The following is a 19,255-nucleotide window of genomic DNA, read 5'->3' on the forward strand; positions in this document are numbered from 1 at the left end:
GTGGGATAGCTACCCACAGTGCAACGCTCCGGAAGTCGACTCTAGCCTCAGTACTGTGGAAGCACTCCGCCGAGTTAATGCACTTAATGCACTTCTGTGGGGACACACAGACTCGAATATATAAAACCGATTTCTAAAAAACCGACTTCTATAAATTCGACCTTATTCCGTAGTGTAGACCTACCCTAAGTGTGAAGGTTTTATGAGTCTGAGTTTGACATGGCTGCATTACTAACCCTTACTGACATGTGACCATCTCTGGGTAACACCTCCACCCAGATGGGAACATAGCTCTGTGGCTAACGCCTGCCTATACTGAAGTGTAAATATATCCCTATGAATACCTCCACCACCCCACCCTCTCCTTTACTGATGTATGTCTAGCTCTCTCCAAACTGCTGAGGTTGGAATAACCCCCAAAGAGCCTCATCCATCTTGCAAAGAATGAAAGTGTTACCCCCCCTCCCCCCCCCGGGAAAACTGCCATTGTGCTGCGGCTGGTTTGGGGCCATTGCCATCCAGGGTATGGTCTACTGAGTTTTTTTGTTTTTAAAGCTGTATTATTTTCCACATGGAAAGTGTTTTTTATTTGCAGTATAATAAAAAAAAATCATGTAAGCCTCCTTAGTGTTTGAATGTTATTACTGCAAAGTGTTTTGCTTTGAAGTGCTGTGTGCTACACCTCTGTTGCCCTGAGCCATCTTAGGGATTCTGTGTAACATCTGACGGCAGAGCAGAGCATGTCTCTTGCTGGAGCCTCTGTCTCCTGACAGAGCTTAACATGGTCAATAAATTAAATTAAATGATGGCAGTGATGTTGATTTCAATTCCTTTGGTACGTGTCTCCAAACTGGGATTAAAGTGGTGCTATGGCACTAGAAAGCCCATTGTTTTACCATCTAAGGAGTCATGGTACGTCAGAGAAGATAATCAGGATGGAGCAGAGACTGAAATGGATGGTGGTGTGTATTTCTGCTGTCGTTAATACAGACACATGCACCATGCACACTGGATGCAGGAATGGAAAGGAGCGTTAAAAAAAATTTAAATTGGTAAAATGTGATAGCACCATCCGAACCCAGCAATTTCAGTTTTTATTACATACTCATCCCTTGCTAAGTCACTGCAGTCTCTTCCTCCTCTGTCTTCAGGTCTGTATGTTTCCTCCCCGCAACTCCTTCTAGGATGCAGGATCCTCTGCTGGAAGAATACTGCACTGCACCCCCCTTCTCCAGTTACTCTGCTTCAGGGGGCTAAGAACTGCTCTCTGTGGCTTTCTCCTTCAAAACCTACCTTCCTTTTCCTCGTCCTCCTTCCTGTTCTTGACTGCTGCTTAAGGATTTCCAATTGGGTACCTTTCAGAACAGCCTGGCTGGTGCACACTAAAGATTTCTTAGTGCACTATAACGTAGCTAACGTACGTTCTAGCACACTAGGAAATCGTTAGTGTGCATCAGCAGGATCTACATGGACCAATTAATGTGCATCACAGGAGTGCGCTTTAGAAATCACACCCCTGTAGTGCGCATTACCCCATTGTGTAGACAAGCCTTTAAACGAGCATCTAGAGGGCCCAAACAAGATGTGGGCCTCATTATGCTGGGCATGAACATATGGAGAAGAAAAAGTAGAACCTGCACCAAAGAGCTGACAATCTAGGTAAACTATGTGGAGAAAGAAACAATTTGTGTCCCCATTTTACCCCTGGGAAGAGCTGAGGCACAGAGAAATTTAGTGACTTGTGTCTGTGGCAGAGAAGAGAATTGAACCCACATTTCCTGAGTTCTAGCCAGGTGCATTAACCACAAGGTCATCCTTCCTCCGTCTCCAAGGCAGCCTGTCCAGTAACAGGGGAGCAGCTGCCTTGATGCTCTGCTTTTTCTCTGTTCCTGAAAGTGTTTTCCCCTTCCCATCAATGCTCAGCATGGATCAGTGGCTTAAATCCCTCTTAGAGCACTTACCAGCCAGCTCTCGCCCAGCCTGCTCTCTCATTTGCATGGTAGGGTTACTCTTTGGGATGATGGTATTACATTCTATTCATTTTATTTTTTAATGAAAAAGAACCTTTAAAATGTTGTCTGCTCTGATCTAGAAGCACTTGGACTCTGCAAACAGATGTAAAGATAGGCCCAACAGAGGCCTGGCCAGCCTTGAGGTTATCTTTTTGACAAGGTGGATAAACCCCGACCTGCTTTTTTGGCAGGAGAAGTGGAGAGCTACAAGCAGGTGTGTGCCAGGCAGGCTTGCTGGGGAATGCAGCCATGGGGGAATGTTGCCAAGTTGAGCTAAAGTCAGTTATCTTATTATTGGGAACCACTAAGACGACGAGAAGAGAAGAGGTTGTTTTGAAGTCTGTCTGTTGCTGAGCTTGAATAAGCAGCTGAGACCAGACTATCCCTAGGGCCAGAGAAAGGGGAACCTTCTGTGTAATTCCTCTGATTTGTGGTTTTTGTTATGTGGATTTTGTGATTTGTAGTTTGGGATTAAAAAGACCAGAAGACATGTGTGTGCATTTCTTTGTGCCGATTGTGTCGCTCTCCATAGATTTGGAGCCAACCAATGTGTGATGAACCCTTTATCATCTAATTGACTCCAGAGTTGTCAAGCTGCAATCAATGAATGTCTAATATTTAAAAAAAGAAAAAAAAACCTCCCTCTGATTTGAAGCTGTGGTACACTGGCTTCCAATGAGATGACACACTAGTTTATAAGGTATGCAAATAGCTACGCTCAGGGAAATCAGATAATCAGTACATTAGCCTGTGCCAAGGCTGACCGTGGCATGGTTCCCTTTTTATCAGAGTTTGACACCCAGGAACTGGTGAGGCTGAGGAGAGATCATGCCAGGACCCAGAGTGCTTATGGCTGCATTCGGAGTTGCCAAATAGAGCATGTTGCAATGGTGAAAAGATCCCAGGGTGAGAATCCTTGGAGCAATTTACCCATGTAGTGCACGGATTGTGGAATTTGTGCCCTAGGTTTGTCAAGGAAAATGAGGTTTGTGCCATTAGAGCAAGTTTTAACCATAAGGAATCTTGTATGATAAGGTGAATTTTAATGGGGTTATGTTTCTACTGAAGCCTTTCATATGGTTTTTATGCAGGGGCTGAGGGGCGATGCAGCTGTCATCCTAGTACAGTATCTTACATCTGGCTGAAGCGGGAGGAGCGGACACATGGCTCCTCTGGGAGTGCTGTCAGTTCCACGCTGTCGGCAGGCCATCAAAGGGCACTCACAAATAGAGTAACAATTCCAGCCCCTCCTCTCCTTTCAACCCCCAGGCTTAAGAACTTGTCACATCCGTCACATGTCTGCCGGATCTTCACCAGTCCTGCGAGTATCCTGATTCTGTGGCAATGGGGTGAGCCTCCAAACTCATTCCTTCTGCCCCCAGGCCACATGCAGAGGTTATACGCCCAAATGGAATCTTGGGAGCAGACGACTGCCCTTCCTGTTGAATTACAAGGCTTGTTAAAATGCTGCCTTTATCCACAGTAATTTAACTGCACAGGCATCCCTGGGGCTGCATGACTGTTATAAACCTAGTCTGATAGTTGTGTAACTAATCCCAGTCTGATACGCTTATACCACACCCTGGCAGTGAGATCTGAGTGTCTAACTGAGGGGAGAATTCTGCTAAGGGGGTTGCACTGGTGTAACTGAAAGTTGAGTTGATTAAACCTGATCCAGAGCCTGTTGAGGTAAATGGATAGACTCTCATGGACTTCAGTGAACTTTGGGTTGGGTTCCTAGTACAGTAGGTTTTTTGTCCTCTGTGATGTCACAAAAGATAGCCACTGTCCCTCAATTCTAGATTGCTAAGAAACCAGGGAAGGTTTGTTCCTAGCATCTCTATAGCTGGGTCCTCAGAGAACTGGAACAATTGAGATGGTCTAGTGGGCTATTTGCTGTGGTTTTTTTATTGCAAAACAGATGGGGGCAAGTGAAGATCAGTTTTAGCTGATTTCAAATTGACTTTGGCCAAGGAGTTCTCATCATATCAGTACTTTCACCAGTCTTATGTTGCCTAAGAAGTACTTTCCAGCCTTTGCCATAACAAATCTCCTTACACAGAGTAGGGACAGCTGTAGCTTTATGATAGTTTACCATGGGCCCAGATAAAATGCATGAACATTAACAAATAGTAATTTAAAGTAAGCAGGTCTTCCCCCAAGCACAGGCTTGGGTGGCCCTCAGAAAAGGCCATCAGGCCATTAAAGATTAATAGGCTCACAATTATACACCATTTTATAGCAATATTATTGGTACTGCTAGACCTATATGGCAAACTTCAAAGGTCTGTAGATGGTTATGCATATTAGGTGCCCCCAATCAAATCAGAGATTCTGTCTTGCCCTAGTAAAAACACCTGGGCACTGTAATAAGGAAAGAGATATGGTCTGAATCTCCTACGGAGAGATCACTATCTCTGTTTTTATATTTCATAAACCAGCTTGATATTCTTAGAAGTTATTTTTAGATCATCCACAGTTTTATGTCCCTGCCTTCATTAGTTTCAGATATAAGGATCAATCCTCAGATGCACCTGAGCTGAGCTTGCTGAAGTTTTCCATCCCCAGCAATCTAGGGGCTAGTCAGGAGCAGATGTAGCCCCTGGCATATTTTAGAGCAGCCTCAAGTCTGCTGTATTTTGTGGTAACAGGAACATCTCCCTAGGAGATGGGCAACAAAAATGATTAGGGGACTGGAACACATGACTTATGAGGAGAGGCTGAGGGAACTGGGATTGTTTAGTCTGCAGAAGAGAAGAATGAAGGGGGATTTGATAGCTGCTTTCAACTACCTGAAAGGGGGTTCCAAAGAGGATGGATCTAGACTGTTCTCAGTTGTAGCAGATGACAGAACAAGGAGTAATGGTCTCAAGTTGCAGTGGGGGAGGTTTAGGTTGGATATTAGGAAAAACTTTTTCACTAGGAGGGTGGTGAAGCACTGGACTGCGTTACCTAGGGAGGTGGTGGATTCTCCTTCCTTAGAGGTTTTTAAGGTCAGGCTTGAGAAAGCCCTGGCTGGGATGATTTAGTTGGGAAATGGTCCTGGTTTGAGCAGGGACTAGATGACCTCCTGAGGTCTCTTCCAACCCTGATATTCTGTGATCCTATGAGCCATTTTGCTGGCTGAGGATCAGCTGGCTCTCACTCCTTCCCACTCCTGACATGTCTCTTATGCTAGAGGGTGAAGAAGTAAGTGGCATAAAGCTATACCAGGCTAGGATCCTCCTACTTCGAGGAGTTCTCATCTGCTTCATGGTCAGTTCGTGCTGCTGTGTCAGTGCAATGTGAATTTACAGGGTGCCAAGAATCAAGCCCAAAGTGTTGTATGGGTGTTTAATTGTGAAGGATGGAATTACTATTCCACAAGGAAAGATGAGAACATTCAAGCAATCCAGCTGGTTGAGTGCTCCTAGTTACTTGCTTGCTTTATTTATTTATTTATTTTAATTCTTAAAAAGCTATAGGAAAGCTTGCCTACAAGTTTGAGAACAGTTAGAGAAAAACTCAGAATTACACTCCTTAGGCCAAATCCACTGGAATCCACAGAGCTGACTTTGCATTCATTGGCATCAATGGAATTATGCTATCTTATGCCAGAGATGGATCTGACCCATAACGTTTAACTTTCAGAACCGTTACTGTGATGTCCTGGCTGCATATTTTGCTGTGGGAATTTTGGGAGACTTGATAAAATATAAAATTAGAGAAGGGAAAAGTTGTAAATCAAGGAAGTGAATGGGTGATCACTGTGCATTCTTCAGTCTCCATTCCCTGCCATCCCTGAAAACTGATAGTGAAAATGTCATTTTCAGGGAAACAACCTCGGACAACTTTCTTGTTTAATTCATAATGGTCTGATGAAGACAAGTAATAAACCGACCTACGTATGGTCAGCCTGAGGAATGGCCATACATATAACAAAGTAACAACTGTGGTGTGGTTGCGGGGTTGACCCTGAGAGTGCAGTGGCTTAGTTTTATATACACTACGTTTGTTTTGTTTTTCTATCCAAATTCAGAATTTCAGCAAATACTCAAGATGGGGGAATATTTTAAAAATTGAAAATTCCTCTTAGGCACCTGTTCAATAAAAGCATAAATGTATATGCTTTAGCTCTTCTCTAATCAGCAAAGCATTTACATACGTGCTTAAGATACATTGACTTCAATTGATACTTAAGTCTGTGCTTAAAGTTAAACACAGGCTTAATGGCTTGGGTGAATAAGCATGGACATAGTATGCATTTTATTTAACTTACATTTGCAGAATTGAGGCCTCATTGAGTAACAACATAAAAGTCTTTAGTGTCTAACAGTCAGGTAAGAAATTTCAACAGGGGGGTATAAGGTTAAAGGTCAGACTGTGTGCTGATGTAAAGAGGTTGATGCTGATCCAGTGATTTAAATGTAGCTGGGTCCGTTTGTTTTGTTTATATTTTATTGATTTTTTTTCTCCCAAAAGGAGAGGGAAAGACAAAAAGAACAATAATAATAATAATATAATAAAGGAATGGAAAGAAAAGGAAGGAAGGGGCAAGGAGAGTGACATCTCAGCCTCCATCTCATAGGAATTAATTAAAGATTTCTAAAAAGTCAGACCAGATCTTTTCAGATTTGCCTGAGGTCCCTCCTGTTGCTTAGGTGGTAGAATATATTGCCTCCAGGGTCAGAAGCTGGGCACAGCAGCTTGGCTGACCTGGCAGCTAGAGAGTAGATAACATTTAGGAGAAGAGGGACCTCAGTTGGGTCAATTTACACCAGCGGAGAATTGGGTCCTAAATATCTTTGTTATAATTAAAACTAAATGTTTTGTGAATTTAAATGTTAGTTTTCATTTTTAGGCACTTACATTGTGCGGTGAGTTGAAATATTTTATTCTGAAGCTTCTCTGCTGATTGAGTCTAAAGCCGGATCTGATTTCTCACTGTTCTGTATGCTAAGTATGGGGAGTCAAAACACAAAAGCTTGTGCCCCTGCCTGCACATAAAATTTCTCAAGTAGCAGGAGTTCCCCCTTTTTTGCTCGAGTGGCTACAGAGATGTCAGGGAAAAAGAACCCCTGCTGTTTACTGTCAGTGTTTTGGATGAGATAAGCCTCCATTGTTCCTTATACATCAAGAAGAAAGGAATAATAGCTGATGGCATTGTATATATCTGGCTAGTCACATTTTCCTTAAACAGGTGCATTGCCTTTTCATATTAAAATTTAATAGTCACCTAGTGTTTTTGTTTATTATTCCTTTCCAAATGCTCTGTTTAAGACATTTAATTTGCTGCAGATTTCAATTTAATTTTAAACACTCTGCAGTGAAGCTTGCTTTATAAGGATTACATTTTGGGTAGGTGCTGTCGAACCTCCATAATATTTTGGCTTAGCTTCCTATAAAAAGTAATGTTCTTTTACTTATCCTCAAAAGGTAATGTCTTTCAAATGGGAAAGACCGAGTTAAAAAGAAGCTGCAGCTCCCCACAGGAGTTTGTCTTTTCAAAAACAGAAGTTTATGTTTATATTTCAGCTGGGATTTTCAAAGGAACCTAAGGGAGTTAGGTACCAGTTGGACTTTTTTGAAAATCACAGCCTCACGCCCCTAAATATGGCCCTGGTTCAGAAAAGCATTTAAGCACATGCTTAACTTTATGTACACAAGTAGTTCCACTCATGGGCGGCAGTACCATAGACTGGGGAGGCTGTGCCTCCCCAAACAGACAGGCGTGGCCCCACTCAGGCTGTGCCCCCAGGTTCCCACTTCCTGCCCGCTCTGTGTGCGGCAGTATGGCTCCAGTCCCCCTGTGCGGTGGCCCTGGTGTGTGAACTGCAGGCTGGCGGAGGCTAGCCCCCAGCCCTACCCCTTCCACTTGAGGCCCTGTCCCTTCTATGCACCTCCCCCTGCCGGAGCCAGGAGCCCCTCGCCACCGACCCCCCGCCGCAGGCTAGCCCCCCCACTCAAGGGCTGGGGGGGCTAGCCTGGGGCAGGGACCAGGGGCCGCAGTGGGGACGGGCTTTGGGCTCCAGCTCTAGCCTCCACCAGCCTGCAGTTCACGCACCGCCCATGGTTCCACTGAATTACAAATTAAGCTCATGCTCAAGTGTTTTACTGAATTGGGGGCCTGTAGCGGGGCAGTCACCCTGCTCTGGTGTGAAAGGGGTTAAAAATAGCCCTGGGAAAGGGCTGCCCTGGGGAGCCAATCAGGAGCGGGCTTGAGGCAGCCAGGGCTGGGCTGGGAGTATAAGAAAGCCTAAGGGAGAAGCTGGGTCATAGTTTCTCTCCTGCCTTGGAGGGAGGAGGACTTAGCTGCCTGGGAATAGGGTATTTGAAGCAGAGCTGTGCTGGGGAAAGGCAAGGGGAGTGGGGGAGCTCCAGCCTGGCAACACCCCAGGCTAAGGCCTTGATAAAGGCCTGTGCAGGTACTGGGGCTGGGAGGTGCAGCCCAGGAATAGGCAGGGGCAGCTGGTCTGATTCCCTTGCCAATGATGAGTGGCCTTTACAAACTGCAGTCTGCCCCAGTGAGAGGGGGCTAGATGACGACTGGCAGTAGCCACTGAGGCAAGGTGGGTGTAGAGGGTTGGGGGTTCCCCTGGGAGGGGAGACCCAGAGTGTGGGGGTACTGCAGTGGACAGAACCCCAGTGTAAGTGGTCCGGGAGGGACATGAGGGCTTGAGGCAGGCAAGACACCAGCCAGCAGAGGGTGCTCCGAGGCTGGAAAAGAGCTAATTCCCAGATGACCAGCAGGAGACGCCACTCCGATGAGTCTTCACTCTGCTACGGGGCCTAAGTGACCTGATCTTCAAAAGTGCCAAGCACCCAGCAACTCCCATTAAAATCAGTGAGAACTTCTGGGTACTCGTTGCTTTTGAAACTTATTTTAGGAGCCTGCGTGTGGATGTAGGAGCTTAACTTTTGGCTTTTCAAAAATGTTGGCTTTAAAAGTAAGTTTTTGAAGATGTGTGGAAGCAAACAGTTAATTTTGAACTTATTGTTCTGCAGCTGGAATATTGAGAGTCATAAAAAGTAGATGCTGGCTAAGATACAACAAATGATTGTTTGTTAAAAACGAACGGTGTCTTTTTCCCTTTTCACAGCTGCTTTAAAATATCTGCTATCTCAAGTTACCATGCCTGTGGGCAGTTACAGTGATTTTTTAGGTCTGATTCATCACTTTGTACTAGACAGCAAGAGCATGTGTACTGGCTGTGTGTTTGAAGTGCTATTTCTTTGAACCTCAGCTGATCTTTCAGGTTAGAAGATGCAACCTAATTTTAAGAAAGCTACCACATAAATCACACTGATGCGGTACGGTGCTGCTGACTCTGCATGGAAATGTCTGGCAAAGATTCTCTTTGGGCAACAACTCATACAGAATGTCACATGTGATCTGCATTTCTATTCGTTTGTTCTTTATTACTGAGGGCACTGGCAGTTTAACTGGTCTTTTGCTTCTTAAGAGTTCATCTGCTAGAGCTGCTTATCCCTCATCTGAAGCAATAATCCGCTCTGCTCATGACATAAAAATAAACAGTTATTCCTAGGGAAACTGTGGAAGCTCCTCACTTGGACCACTAAGTATTATACAGGACAAAGCACTAAAACACCCAGGGAAAAGTCCTGTGTTAACAGAGAAATCTACAACAAACTTAAAAGGCTCAATATGGAAGAGGAGGCCTCCAAGTTGTGCACATAGAACTTTGAGCCTGATCCAAAGATAGTCTTTGCAGTGATTCCACTGAGATTAGGAGCAAGCACTTTGCTTGTGCACACACACATCAGCTCCTCTACTTTCTTTGCACTGCTGTTGGGGCTTGCGGGTGCTAGAACTGTCATGAGCAAATCCCATGTGCCCAGCTGAGTTTGTGTGTGTAAATTCCATCACATTTGCACTTCACCTTTGCACGTAGGTGAATGTGCATAAAAAGTGGGCCCATTCCTGCAGATGCAACCTTGCACATGCATAAATAAAGGCCATTGCACACCATTCCCAAAATATCTTCTCTCTATGATTTTATTATTTCCATAGCAACTAATTATGCCATAGGAAATCTATGTGGGAGAAAGGGAGGAGAGGGATCATTTGGGGACCAGTACACCGATTAAGGCTAGCGTACTATGACAGTGATTCACCAGATCCTCGACTTCTTGTCCTATAGATGGGTATGCTGCTCTCCAAAGCAAATAATTAATAATAATAATACAGCTGTCTGTCAATATGCTCCCATATGTCTGATGTTCACAGTAGAGAACTCTCTGCCTCTTGAACAGAGACTATGTACCTTAAATGGCTGTGTTCCACCATTAATGTTACAAGTATATGGTCAGGTCAAAAATCATAGGCCTGATTCTCTGTTGTCCTACACTTTGTAAAATCATTTACAGCTGTGCAAAATGAGAGTAAAATGCTTCCAAATCAGAGCATGCATGTTGTCCCCACTTTGCCTCAATGTAAACGACTGCACACGGTGCAGGTCAATGGAACACCAGGACTCCCCATATTGTGAAAGAAGTTAGTTACTTGTGATTTTGATAGCTGTGGATTATGAACACCAAAAGAACTTTAAAAACATCAAATGCATCTTTTGCTGTTGATATTCTTTGGTTACTTTTTGCATTTTTCTAGGCTTGGACAATGAAAATAGACTAGTCAGCTTCATGAATTTTTTTTTCTTTTTCTTTTTTCAGTTTCACTCTCACAGTAGTGGAGTTGCAAACTGGCCAGAGGAATGCTGGTTTAGATTTTTTTTTTTAATTCTATTGTAACCTTTAAAAATATAATGGAAACATTTCTATTAGGCTTAGCCTTTGGAAGAGCTTGTTTTTACAAAGCCTTACATTTTTGGGCCAAATTTGACCTCACAGCAGCTCTTAAGGTGTTACATGTGCATTGGAAAAAACAGCAGAAAAGAGGATTGTTTACTAGTTTTCTTGTTGCAGAGAGAGAAGCACTGCAATCAGTTTTAATTAATGCTTTAATGTGAAGCACTGAAGGTCTCTGTGTAAGTATATTTAATTAAACGTGTTTAAGTATTTACTGTGTATTAATAAACCCATAATTAATTTATCATCATACTAAGCCATGGAACCATCACAGTAACCTATGAAAGAGACTTTCATGTGGTAGTATTAGATCTTAGAACCACATACGCTTGAGCATGTCATTTTCGATCTAGTAGAGTGCTGTGCTGCATGTACACATGGTGCAGAAATAGAGGGAGACACCTAAATATACTATTTTATTTGCAGTGGTTTGCCATTTTTATTCGGTGGGCCCACTTCGTAATAGATTTGACTGCTCTGGAATTGTCATCACAATTTAAAGTGAAAATTATTGGACAGAAAGACAAGGTAGGATTCTTGCAGATGAGCAAAGGAATATTGTGTCATATGCAGGTGGCAGCATGGGAGACTGCATGGTAGGGTTTATGTGAGAAGATCACAAATGGGCTGTTGAGGGTAGGAACGTTGCTAGAGCATAGGAGAGGGGGTAATGCAAGTTGAGACAGATTGATTAAGGGCAGGAACAGTTATCTAGAGCTTTGAAGACAGTGACAAGAAGCTTAAAGATCCAGCAATAGTAAACGGGGAGCCGTTGGAATGATTCAAAGAGTCCAGCAGGAGAGTGGGGTGGGGGGAGGTATTTTTTCATGCTTTGTGTGTATAAAAAGATGTTCTACACTTTCCACAGTATGCATCCGATGAAGTGAGCTGTAGCTCATGAAAGCTTATGCTCAAATAAATTGGTTAGTCTCTAAGGTGCCACTAGCACTCCTTTTCTTTTTTCAAAGAAAGGAGTGACATGAACAAACTGATGAAGAAAGAAGATGAGTTGTATGGATTGAAGAGGGAAGTGTGTGTATGCGTTAGAGAGAGGTCATAGAGGAGGGAGAATGTAGTAGTGAAGGTGGGCACAATGAAGGTGATCCAAAACCCATTGGTTTCAATTGACTTCAAATCTGACTCTGCAAGATTTACCCATAGTGATGGAAAGGAAAGCATAGACCTTGGAACTCTTGAGGAGGAAGAGGGAAGAGAATTTGGAGGTGGCCTGGATATGGGAGTAGCCAAATATAACCCCCAGATTACAGGCCCATGTGGCAGGAAAGATGGTAGTTTGGTTAATCATGATAGAAAAAGGGGTGAAGTTGAGCAAGTTTCGGAAAGGAAGATGAGGAGTTTGGGTTTCACCTTGTTAAGGGTAAGCAGAGGATGAGACAGCTAAGAGGAGTTGTCAAAGAGACAGACCAAGATGTGGGGTTGGATGGAAGGAGACAGATTAGGAGTGAAGAGGTAGAGTTGTGAGTTGTTAGTATAGAGATGATATCTGAAGCCATGTAAATGGATGAGATTGCTCAGAGAGGATGTAAAAGGGTAATGGAGTTGTTAGAATTCTGCCGTTAACATCTAAGCCTGTTACAGTATCGATCTGTGGCCAGGACTTTGTTTTACGTTATTACCGTGCAATCTCCTTTACTCCATGGGCCAGGATTTTGTGACGCAAATCTGCTCCACCATGACATGACACTTCCACTCACACCAACGTGGACGGAGCTATCACAACACAAATGTTAGTGTACCACTGAAATCCACACCAACTGAATCTCTGTTAGTGAGACTGCACAGTGATTTCTTTCTTGTATGTGAGAATCAGTATGAACTGGCCAAAGGATAACAATGTACAGATGCAACTGAGAATGTGGAAAGTGGATGGGTAATAAAGATTAATGTGGGCTGGTTTGGGATTCCTTCTCTGTTTTTTCCTTGCTCGATGGGGGAATTAATTTATTGCTGGCCTATATCAGCAGAAAATTACTACATCCCTCCTGGACTGGTTCAGCTATTCTGGCTGGAGACTAAGGCTCTGCCCATTCCTTGCTTTTTCCTCCAAGGAGGGAACAAGTGAGTAGCCCTGTTTACTCATAATCACCCATATCTAAAGTCCAGGTAGCCCTTGGATAGCAGTTAGGAGGGTTTTGACTGCCTTGTGGGAACATAGTCCAAGTCAGAATCTAGCCCTTTGTTGGTAATGCTGTTTCTATAGGGCTCTGCATTTGAGGTGCAAAACTTCTTCCCGTCTCCTGCAGGAATTTCTAATTTATAACAGAACTGATCAAAAAGAGGTGGATTCTATATGTGCATGTTATCAGCCACTGAATTACTGTATATTGATAGTGAGCAACAGGTAGATATTAGATGGAAGAGAGAATAGTACGCTCCCTGCCAAAGAGATGCCTTAAAACAGGGGTTCTCAGGACAAATTTTTTGGTGGCCTCAGTAAGAGTTGGTGGCCACTCTCACGCTTTTTCCTAAAATATTTAATTAGCTTCAGGAAAAACAAATAAATATGCACATATATATGTCCAAATCATTGTAAATTTTTTATTGCTAGCTAGTAAGTCTGTTGTGAAAAGTAATATTAACAGACATACAAGTATTGCTTTTCACAACAGACTTACTCAGCCCTGTCAAGCCTTGGGACAAATTAAGCCCTGGATGGGGAGGTTGGGGGAGGTAGCAGGGGTCAGGAGCAATGGGGATGAGTGGGGGGAGGCAGTGGGGGGCTGGAGCCCAAAGCCCTGTGGCCAGAGCTTACTGCCCCACCACTCCAGGGTTGAAGCCCGAAGCCTGAGCCCAACTGCCCCGGGAAGGTGGGGAACTCAGCGGCTGCCTGGTTCTCCAACATTGTGCTCCAGGTGTCTCCAAAGGGGGGGCAGGGCCCAATCCCTGCTGGTGCCCCAGCAATCGACTCCAAGACAGTGCATCCAGGAGCAACAGTGAGGGGGAGGGGCCACTCGCTACTCCCCCCCCTCCCCCCGCCGCCTCCCCATAACAGCCCAGGAGGCTGTGGCAGCAAGAAAAGCCCCTGGTGGCCGCATTTGAGAAACGCTGCCTTAAAAGAGCTACCATTCCTGTGAGCCATATTGTCACTGGGGTGGTGAAGGTTGAGGTGGAACCATCCTTCATATGGGGGTGCACTGGCGCTACCCCATGTCTGGCCACCTCAGTGTGGAAAGACTCCTGTGTGAAAGGTAGCCTTGTATGTTGTTTGTTATTTATTACCCAGGAGCCACTTTTAGAAACTCTTTCTTCTGCTTCATGTCTTGGCTTTATAAATAAATCCACACATGTGCATTAAGGACTGATTGTGTGGCAGGTTTTAATATTTGTGCTGTACCATCCTCTCAAGAGTGTCAGGTTCCTTCCTGTTCCCCGTGACCTGATGGTGGGAAGGGGGGGTGAAAGGCGGAGGAGGGAAAAGAAGCTTGAGAATTTTCTGTTTAATTTTATTGGGCGATTGATTTCTTGCCATGAGGGAGGGTCAGATCTGTTTTAGTGAATGGCATTTGCACATAATGTGACATCTGGAGGCCAGTAAAAATGAACTAGTTTTGAGCCCCTCAGAAATAGGGTTTATAATGGAGATGTTAAACTGATCCCTTTTGCACTCTGGAAACACTGTGGGGCACCATTGTTGTTAATAAATGGTGACATGAAACTATTTCAGCAGAGTATGAGACTCATTATATCTAGTGTTTCTTTATATTGCTTCATTTATAATCTGTGCATTTCTGTAGGCTCACAAGGGGTGTGTGCTAAATGGTGTGAATCCTCTCTCACATTGTACATCCTGGAGACACATGGGTGTTTGCTGACCCCTAAGAAAGGGGCAATGGTTAGCAACCTACATACACCACTCCATTCTTTTAGTTTGCTAGTTCTTTTTATTTGCATATTGTGAGGGGCTGTGTCACTCCTGCCCTGCAACCTGGCGTGCCTCACAATGCTTTGCTGCTGTATCTCCCAACCTGTGCTCCTCCCAGGCAGCGTGCAGGTCACACCCTGAGTGTCTGTGTATAGCCACAGCCCTGGTCCAGCAACTCTGATACTAGCAGCCTGTCAGCAAACACCAGCCACACTCTGGCTTCCAGCAGCCTTGGTTACTTGTTGCAAGATGACCCAAACACACTCCTGGTCCTGGATTTCCCCCCAAAAATGTGTGTGCAGCCCTCTCCTGGACAGTCCAGATCTATTAGGTCGGTTGCCCCCCTAAAGTGCTGAAAGAGGTTCCATGCTGTTGTTTGCTAGGATGCAGATCTGTTTCCATCTGTTAGGTGATTACCTACCAGCTTTGATAAGGTGTCAGCTTGTCCTTTGTCTTTGAGAAGCAGGTTTACTCATTCTCCAAGTGGTGAATGCACTTTGGTCATGATTTTAATTTATGTTCATAACTTCACATATAATGTTGCTACAGACATTTCACCATAATTATATTGACCAGCAAGTTGTTACTTTTCAAATACCTCACAAGGCATATTTTGTACAAAGGTTATTACAGTAGCGTGTGAATACAGGGGTGCATGCGATCACATATATGTGGCCCCATCATAGCAGTAGCTGAGTGCCTCTCAGATGTGATTTTAATCTCACAGCACCCCTGTGAGCTTGGGAAGTATTGTTACCCCTATTTTGCAGAAGGTGAATTAAGCTACCAAATGACTTGTGCAAGGTCACACAGGTAGTCTGTGGAAGAGCTGAGAATTGAACCCAGATCTTCTGCTTCTCAGTCCACTCCCTTAACCACAAAGCTAGTTTTTCCTCCGTCCTACCCTACTCTCCCATCCCCCTGTTTCGGTAGTGATGGGGATTGTTGCAGAGGTACTTCACTCTTTCCCATGGACTTCTTTTTGGGCTGTTTTAGGTGAAGTGGTCATGGGTTTCCCTCCTTGGAGAATGGAATTTGCTCTATGCAGCAAGGAGATGGGAAGTAGGGGAGATTTAATGATTAAAATCCGAGTTTCCTCAGGACCCCTGTGAGGATAAACTTGGATGGCATGGGCAGAGGCACAGAGAGCCTGCTTCTAAAATGAATGGGGAAATTCCCTTTTGGATTATCATTCCCTTCATTATCCTCATTCTGGAATATTGAGAGATGCCAGGTACATTGGGCTGCACCAAGTGGATGTGTGCATCAGAGGCACCTAGCTATGTTTGGTATGAGCAAAGTGGTTTAAAAAGAAACAACCAGAACTAAATGATGATGCAAACAGTGTGTGTTGAGATGGTCATGCAGAGGCTGTTATCATACTTAAGTCCTCTGTATCTTAAAAAAAAAAAAATCAAACATTAATTAATCCCTATCATCCCTTTGTGAGGTGGGTCAGTCTTGTTATGAACAGGGTACACTACCGATCTGTGTCTTAAGAAGACACTGGGGCCACCTCATAGAAGTCAGATAATTCAATTTTTCATCCGCTCCTGGGCTTATCTGCAGCAATCAGGGGCCAGGTCGGGAAGGGTTAAGGTTCTGTAAGGTTGAGGCAGCTGAGCTCATCAGCTAAATGGGTCTGCCTGCCTTACGTACCTAGGTGGAGGCAGAGAGGAAAGCTACAGGAGAAGTAAGTGGTGAATCAGAAGCTCAGAGCTGGAAGGATTGTTTGTTTTGGACTGTGTTTGTATCCTAGATGAGAAGGACTTTATATGGGGGATGGAGTTTGTATCTGGAAGGAAAGGGAAGGACAGCTGCTGTAGGCCTGGAAGAGCCCCTCCCCCCCCCTTGTGAAATATCTTTGTTTTTATAGATAAGGAAACTGGGGAACAAAAAAATTATGACTTATGCAAGGCTGTAGAGGCATGTGGGCTGAGAGCCAGAGTTGGAATGTTCTTAGCACCTAGTGCAGTGCTTTCTCTCTAATACTAGCAGCTGGTGTGTGCTGTATATTTATATATTGGGGAAGATGATGAATGAAAGTCTTAGCAATTTATAAATGAACTGAATCAGGTTTGTTTACAGGAATGAACTTAGAAAGGCAACTTTGCTGTTAAATAAATTGATTGCTCTGTGTGTGTGTGTGTAAAGATTTCTTCAGGTGAAAAAATAGGCCAAATAAAACCAGGTTGTGTGTGTGTGTGTGTATAACACCTCTTCAACCTGCCCCAATATTCATAGTAAGAGACAGTCCCTGCCCCAATATAAATTGCTAAGACAGACAAAGGATGGCAGAAATGAGGTGTTAATATTATAGATGGGGAGCTGAGGCAGATGGAAATCAAAAACGTCTTGCCAGGGTCACACAGGGAGTATGTGGGAGAGCCGGGAATTGAGTCTAGCTCTCCTGCATTCTAGTCTAATACTTTAACTACAAGCACATCCTTCCTCTCTGAGAAAGTTGCATTGTATGAAAGATTTTCTACTAGTTGCTGAAGTGTTCGAGCAGCTTGGGCCAGTTGTGGGGAGGTGAGCCCCACACGCAGAGCGTGAAGCCAACCCAATAGATGACATGGTATGGAAAAACAGATAGGTAGGGAGAGAAGCAAATGTAATGAAATAGCATTAAACTGAGTGATGATACTGATTTGAAAAAAAGGAAAAAAAGAAGTTCCCACACTGAGTAAACATAATAGATAAGTCAGACCAGTCTTCAGGCAAGTGAATTTTAATAGCATCTCCTGCAAAAGCAAATACATGCATGGGACTGTTATGATTTTTTTGGTCTAAAATCTGATTGATAGTCGTAAGTGGATTGATTAATACATTTGCTGTAATCTACGGCACTCTCTCTGTGTATGCCATATGCAGCACATTCTATGTGTGTGCCTGTGAATCTGGATGTGTAATGTATGCCTACCCAATCCTTGCAGGACCAATTGCACGTCAGACCAAATCTAAATTCAGTTGCTCTTTGCTGAGAACTGTAAATCTGAGGAGCCACTAGCAGCTAGGATGATTAAAACCCGCGCCAAGCTTTGATGTACACAGGACTGATAGAGAGTAGAACTACCCAGGGGAATGGGCCTGGTTAAATCTAAGATAAATTCTGTAGCCCCTCCACCTGTGCAGTGATTGGTTAAAAGCAGCTTATGTTGGATTTGCTGAGAAGAAACCAAGGGGAGGTTTTTATTTTAAACAAGGTAGTGGTGGTGCGGAGTAATGTTGTCTGAGGGTAATTTTGATTGGCTGGGGGAGGGCAGGAGCCGGAGAGAATGCTGAGCAGGCATTCATGAGATACAGTAAGAACGCTCATTCTCTCTGCCGCTCGCTTCAGATGCAGGGATGGACCACAGAGCTGTGACTGTATACTAGCAGAGAGCATGATTGGACTGGAGTCTCAGAGGAGTGTCAGCAGCACTGTGAATGAAGCTTCGTGGCTCACTTACCATAGGTTCTGTCTGTGTGAGGAGAAACAGGGATCTTTAAAGTGAGCTGAGCATCTCAGGGCAGAGCAATGTGGCAAAGAGGAATGGGGCATGGGAGCTGCTTGCCTTTTGGATAATTTCTGTTCTTGCCCACAAGTCTGTGCACCATCCCTCTTGCGTGTGTTTAGCATGTGGAGCCAGGGTTTTATATGGCATTTGCGACACAAGCGAGATCATACTTCCTTTTTTTAAAATTAGTTGCTTTGGGTACAGTATATCTCTGTCTCTTCTTTTGCTTTTTGGTAGTAGGGCGGGCTGGGGGGGGAAAAGCGTGAAACCAAAGGGAATGATTACTTGTTCAGAAGTCTCTCTCACACGGAAGCACGCTGTTCCCTAACTCCTGGCTGAGCAGACTCCAGTTTGCCAATCTCTGCTTTTCAGCACACTTAACTCCTTGACAGAATGGCAGACAAAAGAACAGCTGGTGCAAAGCAATAGGGGGATAAGGAGAGAGGAAAAAAATAAATAAACATATTGCCCCCCATCGCCAACATCCAACAACTATCACATCAGTAGTAACCGTGGAACAATCGGAAGTCACCATGCGCAGGTCTAGCACCGATGAATCGACCTATCACAGGAGTCCTTCTTTGGACAGCAAGGATTACAGTTTTCCAAATGGCGCCTTCCGTCGCTACAGCAGCATGTATGGCGGCCAGTTTGGGGCCGCCAGCAACTCGTTTTTTGGATTCCACACCAACCCGGGCCCTAAAGCCACCAAGGCTAAGTACACGTCCCCCAAGGGGAACAAGTACGTTGTCTTTTACCTGGATCTCTCGTTTATTTTTCTCCTAGAGCTGAAGAGGTGTAGCATGGCTCATAACTGCCTGCAGTGCATCAAGTACCTAATGTTTGTCTTCAACCTTCTCTTCTGGGTGAGTACGCACCTGAGACCGAGAGCTGTTTGCCTTTGCGCCCCCTTTTTTAGTAAGAGGTGGGGGGAAAACACTGGGTTTTGAAAGTTTTTTGCTTTAATGTTTCCTCCAATTTGTGAGCACTGAAAGTTGGATGTAAGCAAGGTCTAGGCCAATCTTTCTTTGGTTGTGCTAAATCAGGATCATAGG

General features: G+C 44.3%; 1 protein-coding gene across 9 annotated transcripts in view; it reads left to right on the top strand.

The window, feature by feature from the left end:
- The window catches only part of TSPAN4 (tetraspanin 4), a 652,187-nt gene that overhangs the window by 358,666 nt on the left and 274,266 nt on the right, over positions 1–19,255 (top strand). For 4 of the 9 annotated variants that reach the window (XM_074954799.1, XM_074954801.1, XM_074954800.1 and 1 more), the window contains one exon: positions 18,987–19,066. The exons of 3 other annotated variants lie outside the window; for them this stretch is intronic. In XM_074954799.1, the coding sequence (XP_074810900.1) occupies positions 19,004–19,066 (63 nt within the window). In that variant the 5' untranslated portion in view covers positions 18,987–19,003. Of the gene's footprint in view, positions 1–16,375; positions 16,394–18,028; positions 19,067–19,255 lie in introns of those variants that run through there. 2 more of the 9 variants (XM_074954803.1, XM_074954793.1) reach the window with 2 other exon arrangements.

Source organism: Natator depressus, chromosome 6 (assembly GCF_965152275.1).
Source record: "Natator depressus isolate rNatDep1 chromosome 6, rNatDep2.hap1, whole genome shotgun sequence".
In the NCBI taxonomy this organism is placed as follows: domain Eukaryota; kingdom Metazoa; phylum Chordata; order Testudines; family Cheloniidae; genus Natator; species Natator depressus.